Source organism: Engraulis encrasicolus, chromosome 2, assembly GCF_034702125.1.
Source record: "Engraulis encrasicolus isolate BLACKSEA-1 chromosome 2, IST_EnEncr_1.0, whole genome shotgun sequence".
Lineage (NCBI taxonomy): Eukaryota > Metazoa > Chordata > Actinopteri > Clupeiformes > Engraulidae > Engraulis > Engraulis encrasicolus.
Genome location: NC_085858.1, coordinates 17,275,229 through 17,283,734, shown reverse-complemented (window position 1 = coordinate 17,283,734; position 8,506 = coordinate 17,275,229). Strand labels below are relative to the sequence as shown.

The following is an 8,506-nucleotide window of genomic DNA, read 5'->3' as shown; positions in this document are numbered from 1 at the left end:
GCACATAAAAAATAATCAAATAAATTAATTAATATGAAATGAATTCTCTTTTTGTCCCTCAAAGGAGAACATTGAATCTAAATAGGGCCAGGGATGGCAGCCGTCATCCTCCTCCTCCTCGCCGCAATGTGAGGTGGTTGGTGTCGTTGATGTTGATGGCGATACTTCGTCTACCTCATCCATCTTGCCAACATGCCAGTGTCAATACCAACTGAGCGTCACTGACCGCGCCAAAAGACATGCGCGAGAATGCGATCTGCTTTTATTTCCCTACCATTGCATCGCCCACTGACCGTGAACACGTTCCATCATATCTGGTGATGACAGAGCCATCTAGCGCTCGGGCATAGAAACGAGTAACTAGTAACGAAAGCAGCACATGAAAAATATATCGGAGTAAAAGTATTAATTTCATCAGAAAAATGTAGTGCAGTAAAAGTACAAGTATGAGGAAAAAAATATTACTCAAAAAAGTACAGATACAGCAGTTTAGTACTTAAGTACAGTACTTCGTTACTTTTACTTCGTTACTATACATCTCTGGGAGTAGGTACAGGCAAGCACCATACACACAGACACACATGCATGCATGCACGCTGGCACACACGTAAGCTACGCATGCACGCACTCATGCACAAGCACACAGAAACACGTAGAGACAGTCTGTCCCTGTAAATTGAGTCAAACCAAATAATCAACGCTCACCTTAGCACTCAATTAGCGATGATGTCCCAAATCACAGGGTCTACTCAGAACATGAGGGTTTTGGCCTGGTATCTCTCTCTCTCTCTCTCTCTCTCTCTCTCTCTCTCTGCACGTGTATGCGTGCATGCGTGCATGCGTGTGTGCAAGGTTATTGGGGAGTAGTATATTATCATCTGCTCGGTGGCTGTTGAGAGGTGAGGGGAAGTGGTGGAAATGAGGTAACAGGATGTCTGGCATACACATCAGAAATATCTACTCCATGTTCACAACACACGGCAGCATGAAATACTACATGAACACATCCCCTTCAAAGAACTTCAAAACCATTCAAGATGTCCATGTGGCTTTGAAGACTTTGCCGCAAAAGCAGGGAAATATTTTCACGTAACAAGGTCAAATGACCTGCAACGTATGAAATTATGTCTTTACAAGCAAATAACTGACACCATTTAGAATAGAATATAGAATAGAATATATACCTTTAATTGTCATGCAAGCTGAAATGTATCTTTCGTCTCACCATAAAAACATAAATGTACATTCACTCCATTAAAAACTCACACTCTAAAAACATAAATAAACATAAAACATTGCACATATCCCCTCCCTCTAGCCCCCCTTCCCAGCATACACATCATATACAGTACAGGTCAGGTACCAGATCCAGTCCCTTGTTTTTGTTAAACCAGCCTAGCTTTTCCATTGCTTGTTAACCATGGAGATTAAACAAGATACAAGATACAAAAGCTAGTTTATTGTCATAAATTACATTTGTATTAATGAATAATAAAAAAGATTTTGCGGAAAACATTGTCGGGGTTGAAAGACAGGGAGCAAGAGGAGAGATATTGCATTTGTCCTATGTCCTATGCTCCATTTTTTCAGTGAGTTACTATCTTATCTACCTTAAGCCGGGCATACACTGTGCGACATTTTCACTCGTGGGTCTTAAGCTTCTGCTCACACTGCACGATGGAATTTCACTGTTTAAAAGTTCTCAGCTCACGACTCATGTCCTCACGCTACACGAGCCGACAGTCGGATGCGAGCGAAATGCTTCCACCGTACGACGCGACAGGCATGTTTCCCCGGTCTGCAGAGGAGGGAACATGCGCACCTGAGGTGGAGATGAAGTCGCGCTCAACAGCGAATCGCACGGCCCTATTAATTTGTGCATGTGAAGTGTCAAATCGGGTCGTAGCACTGCTTTAACTGTGCGATTTACGCACGAACCACGACCAGAATTTCAAACCGTTTTGATTTTCTTGCGACCCTGCGATTGCACCATCGTGAGGCGAAATCGCTTGTCGTTACCCCATGTACACTGCACGATGCGAGACTCATGATTGACCTGCGATTGAGCAAGAAATCGGCCCGAATCTCAAAAAGTCGTGCGAGTGCCAAATCGGGGCAAAATCGGGGCAAAAGTCGCACAGTGTAAGCCCAGCTTTAGAATTCGACTCTCATCATGGCCCTGCCGTGGCTCAGGCGGTGGGGCACTGCACTGCTACGCAGGCGACCTGGGCTCGATTCCGGCCTGGGGCTTCTGCCAACCTTGCCACGTCTCTCTCTCTCTCTTCCCACCAGCTTCCTGTCTCTCAAACTGTCCAATCACAAATAAAGGCAAAAAGTGAAAAAAAAATCTCCAAAAAATAGAATTTGACTCTCATGATTTTTGAGATGGACTTAGAGCTTATGTTGTGAGTGTGGGAATTTTTATGGTACCACTACCGTATGTTATAGTCTGACCACGAGGTTGTAGCTCAAGGAAGGAAGCATTCATAATTGAAGTGGGTAATATAATATTAGGTTCACCTTTGCTGGGTGTGCTGTAGTGATGGGCTGATGGTAGTTACGGTAGGCCTACTTTACCACTATGTGAGTGGCTTAGATTGGTGCTGACTGAGGCAAAGCTTCCATAAGCCGTGTCCCTTGCCTCCAAGACCTGCTGATCCTGGCTGACTTAATTGATTGATTGATGGACTGATTGACGAACACACCACTCATAAGAAGCAAGCCGGACATGCTGGTGTAGACCTTTGAGTGGCGTCTCTCTTCCTTGCACCCAAACTACCACCCCATCACCCGCTCCCATCCTCCCCCAAAGAAACGTTGCCATCGATCCTCCTCGGACATCTCTTAGTCGGCCATCTTTAATGAGACATGGGTCTCCGCATGGGGGCTCGTTTGTGAGTGTGCTTTGAAGGAGAACCGACCGAGTCAGCGGTCTGGGGAATGGGACTGGCTACGGCTCTGGCTATGTGTCTTTAGGCTGGACAGCACATTCCTGTAACGAGCCCCCACTCGACTCCACATGAGATGGACTATCAAGTCTGACAAAGGAGAGGGTGAAAGAGTGTGTGTGTACATGCGGCGTGCGTGCGTGCGTGCGTGTCTGTGTGTAGAAGGGATACATCAGGGAAATGGGGTTTTAGGATGCGCGGTACCAAAGGATTATGAGTTCTGAATGATGGCTAAGCACAGCTATGGTGTATGATGCAGTTCATCCAAACCAATAGTTTGTACTGAACTCCCTTCATGTGCAAGCCCATCGTGAACATTCTTGACAAGTGATGCCAGAATGCAGCAAATACAATTAATCTGGTTTCACAGAACACACTGGTGTGGTTAAAATGGATAATATGGACGAAAGGCGTGGAAGTGGTTGGCACCTGATTCCTGTGGAAAGTGGAAAGGAGAACAGAAAAATGAGAGGTGAGAATAGGAGGAGAGGAAATTCGACCGTAGAATAAGGGTGCAAAGAAGCCTCCCACTCACACAGACAGCTGCTGTGGAGGATTGGCCACGCAGCTGATTGAAAGAGGCTAGGGGTTACAGACGTCAGCCAGAGAGAAGAGGAGAGAAGAGAAGACGAGAGGAGAGAAGAGAAGAGAAGAGAAGAGAAGAGAAGAGAAGAGAAGAGAAGAGAAGAGAAGAGAAGAGAAGAGAAGAGAAGAGAAGAGAAGAGAAGAGAAGAGAAGAGCAGAGCAGAGCAGAGCAGAGTAGAAAAGCAAAGAGCAGATAAGAGAAGAGCAGAGTAGAAGAGAAGAGCAGATTAGAGAAGAGAGGGGAGGAGCAGAGAAGAGCAGAGTAGAGAGGAGAGGAGAGGAGAGGAGAGGAGCAGAGTAGAGAAGAGCAGAGCAGAGTAGAGAAGAGCAGAGTAGAGAAGAGAGGAGAGGAGAGGAGCAGATTAGAGAAGAGAAGAGCAGAGCAGAGTAGAGAAGAGCAGAGTAGAGAAGAGAAGAGCACAGGCCTTGGCCTTGAGTGTGGCAATAGGCCACTCTGTGTCTGGCCTTCGCACAGTGGGGGTCTCCAGAAAACACCTCAAATGTATACAGTGATCCACTGCTGTGCATCATGACGATGATCACCTTCCAGAACCTGGTGTGTCGAGATTATTTATTAGTTAAATCGAGGTTATGTGATGCAAACAGAACTTTTGATAACACTTTACTTGACGGCAGCATCTGACATGACATGATATGATGAAGACCACCCTAACAATGTAAAATTTTCATGACTATAAAACGTCTATGTCATTGATATAATGTTTATGACTCTTCCATGACTGTTTCATGACACTGTTATGAGAGTATTATGATACTGTCATGTAGGGCTGCACGATTATGGAAAAAATCATAATCACGATTATTTGGGTCAAAATCGCAATCACGATTATTAATCACGATTATTGATGTTTTTGCTGAATTATATTTAAAATGATAACAAAATGAAATATAACCAAGAATGAATTATATACGGTATGAACAAAATAAAACTGAGTTGTAATAATTGTGTGAAAGGCAATAGCATGAAAGTTAAGTGGACAGATTTCTGGCCAGAAGCAAAAGTCTGTCAGTATGTTCTGGCTTCAAGGACACTCGAAGGCAGGTCACTATTGCCACGATTAAATCCGATTGGAATCACGATTTCGATATCACGATTAAATCACGATTTTGGATTATTTTCGATTAATTGTGCAGCCCTACTGTCATGTCATGCATATGACGATGGCATCAAGTAAAGTGTAGCCAAACTTTTCCAAAGTGTGCCAACGTAACATCACTGATACACAAACATTCCCACACAGCCTTATAATAAGGCCTATTGTCCGAACCAACCAGAAGGTTTCTCCGCAGCACGTACAGGCCTAGCTGAATGACTTGTGGAACCTAGCAGTTTAGTGTCTTAACCACCTTGGATTGTCACACTTTGGGACATTTCACTGTCTCACATCTTCTCTCTTTGCTTGGAGTTGTTTGTGACTGAACATGAATTTGTGTTGAGTGCTATTTAAAATAGAGAAAGACTCAGGCTATGTTTTCTGTGATATGTGGCATGTTTGCAGATAGGCTGAGGATTGTTGTGCTAGACGGGCACAGAATGTTATCTGTTGTATAATATGAAATATTATATTTAAACACGCCACGTCTCACAGAAAACCCTACACTCAATCAATATGACCCTGAAACATTTTATATATAGACATCTAAATGGATTTTTATGAGCTTGGAATATACAGTATATCAATGACAAAGAGGGTAGAAAAATAAACAATAGCTTGCACGGGAAAACGAGAGAGAGAGAGAGAGAGAGAGAGAGAGAGAGAGGGAGAGAGCAAAGAAGACATAGACTGAGACCGAGACACACAGAGACTCTTTTTAGGATTTAGAAGGGGGTTGGGGGCATGAACATGTACTAAGAGGACATGGATGATGTCATAGAATGTTAGATACACAAAAACAAAAACAGAGCCCCTCCTCAGAATTAGCATTCTCTAGTACATTCCGCCTAGCGCTGGGCCCCATTGATTGAGACACAAAACGGAACTACACAAGCCCAGAAGCTTGTTTAGAGAAGAAAAGAGTGGGAAAAAAGACAGACCCCCCCCCCTTCTCTCTCTTTTTGTGCATTCCGGAAGCATTTCCATGACAACCCTACAACTGACAACAGATTTGGGGGCTGGGAGGGACATGTCTCTCTGTCTTTCAGTGTCTGTCTCTCTATCGCTCCAGCTCCATGTCAGGATGTCTTGACGTCAAACTGCTTGCGGGCACAAAGCGGGGAAGGATGCCATGCCTGGCATGACAGTGAGACACAGTGACTCTATAGCGCCCCCTTTTGAGTGGCACTGTCCCTCTGGAGGTCTGAACAAGTGACACTTTGCAGGCACGGATGTGTCATAAAAACCCAGCAATTGAGTTTGCACACAGAACAGAGCTTTGAAGGCCATGGCTATCATCATGGGGTTTAGCCTCAGGCTGTCCATGACATAAAATTGGAAAAGTCATCACTGGCACTTTCTGACCATCGTCAGTCATAGATGTCTCCATCTTGGGTGCAGAAAGTAAAAAGCCTGCCATGTTTTCCCTTTAAAACACGTGACTTCAGGCAGTACCCGATCTCCCTGTCTAGATTGCGCCTTCTGATCAGAGCTGAATGGGGGCGATTTGTTGCAGGGTGATTTTTGCTTAAATGGAACACCTTCTGTATTCTGCCTACCATATCATTTTGCCATTGTACAACCACCCCCAAAGCCTACAAGTGGTCACTCACACACATCCGCATATATACTCACACACATGGACACACACACACAAACACACACACACACACACACACACACACACACACACACACACACACACACACACACACACACACACACACACACACACACACACACACACACACACACACACACACACACACACACACACTCATTTCCGCCTCTCTGTGTGACACTCCAAACAGCTGATTGGTTTCATCAGCTCACGGCTAGGCTCTGATTGGCAGCTTATGGCGTGTCTACGGGGGGTCCGGGCCTCGTCTGGGCCGGGGGGGAGTATCTGGCTGAGCGGATCTGGTCCTCAGGGCTTCTAACAGATTTGGCCGAACCCGGGGCAAAGTCACCCTCCTACTCAATACAATGTAACCCAATTCTGGGCCCCCTCACTCTACCTGGGCCCAGGACAACTGACTTCTTTGTCCACCTCTGTCAGCTTCTCTGCCTCTCCTTGGTGAGCTCAGACACATGGGGAGAGAGGGCTTTGATGAGGGCCACTCCATGCACCGCACCGCTTGGCATTTAGTCCCCCTAATGTGTCATCTCCATTCACTAATCCCTGTCTCCTTTCTCTGTGTTTTGCCTTCATCTTCCTCTCCTGTACTCCTCTCTCTCTCTCTCTCTCTCTGTCTATCATTCTTTTCTGTGCCTGCTTCTCTGTCTATATTTCTTTCTTTCTTTCTTTCTTTCTTTCTTTCTTTCTTTCTTTCTTTCTTTCTTTCTTTCTTTCTTTCTTTCTTTCTTTCTTTCTTGCTCTCTCTCTCTCACTCTCTCTCTCTCTCTCTCTATTTAGTGGTGAGGATGGATGGGGCCGTCCAGCCGGACTCTCCCCCACCGCAAGCCTGAGGAGGACGACGGGGAGGAGGAGGAAGAGGAAGAGGAAGAGGAGGCAGCAGTCACAGCAGCAGGAGGAGGAAGGAAGCAACGGAGGGAGCGAGGAAGGAGGAGCAGAGAGGCAGCAGAGAGCCAGCTGGACGAGCGATGGAGAGAAGAGGAGAGGAGAGGAAAGACGAGGAAGGATGGTGTGGCTGTCATGAACAGAGGAGACTGGAGGGTTGATGATGTCATTGTTGTTGTTGTTGTTGTTGTCACTTCCTGTTCTGACAGGAAGGAGGAAGCCACAAACTTGTTACTGTGAGACTGAATAGCAGCAGCTTCACACCAGCCCTCCTGGATACAGGAGAGTGTTTGGACATGGACAACAGTGGCTTGTCTTGGTGGGAAACCTGAAAGACTGAAAGTTTCACCGCCAGGCACTGTTCACCGAACATGACCTGTATGAAATGAACATACACACGCACGCACACACACACACACCTTCACCACACCAGACATAGTGTACACTCTTCTTCTTGCTCCAACTCTCTCTCTCTCTCTCTGTGTTGATGAACACATTGTGTATGACACATTGTGCTTCTTCTGAATCCCCTAACCACACAAGCCCACCCCTCTCTAAAAGACTTGGGAAGGCCCCTACTGCGGAAAGAGACATGTGCACTTTCCCATCTTATAATGTACACCTTATGTCATCCTTGTTTGTGATCACACACACACACACACACACACACACACACACACACACACACACACACACACACACACACACACACACACACACACACACACACACACACACACACACACACACACACACACACACACACACACACACACACACACACACACACACACACACACACACACACACACACACACACACACACAAAAAGGCATGGGTTGGGTTGGGTTGGGTTGGGTAAGGTGGGTGAACCTTGACAGCCATAATGATGATGGCTGGAAAAGAGGCTGAAATGACATCCTTCAGGGGCTTCCAGCATGAAAGCGTAATCAGCATCAGCACCACAATCCCCCCCCCCCCCCCAACAACAGATGAGGAGGATGCTACCGGCGGCTGAGACTGACCCCAATGCTATTATATTAGACCCCCTGCTGCATCATGGACCTGCAACCTCCACTCCACTCCACAGCCCAGCACCGCCTCACCTGTCCACCCAGCCACACATCACAGCTCCTGGGCCACCATCACTGCCAGCCCTGCCTCTCCGTCCTGGAGCCCCTGGGAGTCGTGGAGAGGAGAGGAGAGAAGAAGAGAGGAGGGGAGGGGAGAGGACCACAAGGGGGGTCTGTGGATCAGATAGGGGAAATGGGGGGAAGGGGGAGGTGGCTCCTATAAAGAAACTGCTCCTGAGTGCATTTTGTCCTTCTCCTTAGTAC

The 8,506-nt window shown here is 46.4% G+C and overlaps 1 protein-coding gene across 1 annotated transcript in view; it reads left to right on the top strand.

Moving 5' to 3' along the window:
• ngfra (nerve growth factor receptor a (TNFR superfamily, member 16)) overlaps positions 1-7,784 on the top strand; it is a 77,414-nt gene extending 69,630 nt beyond the window's left edge. The window contains exon 6 of the mRNA XM_063213609.1: positions 7,065-7,784. Within this exon, the coding sequence (XP_063069679.1) occupies positions 7,065-7,117 (53 nt within the window). The 3' untranslated portion in view covers positions 7,118-7,784. The remainder of the gene's footprint in view (positions 1-7,064) is intronic.
• Positions 7,785-8,506: the final 722 nt, after the last annotated feature.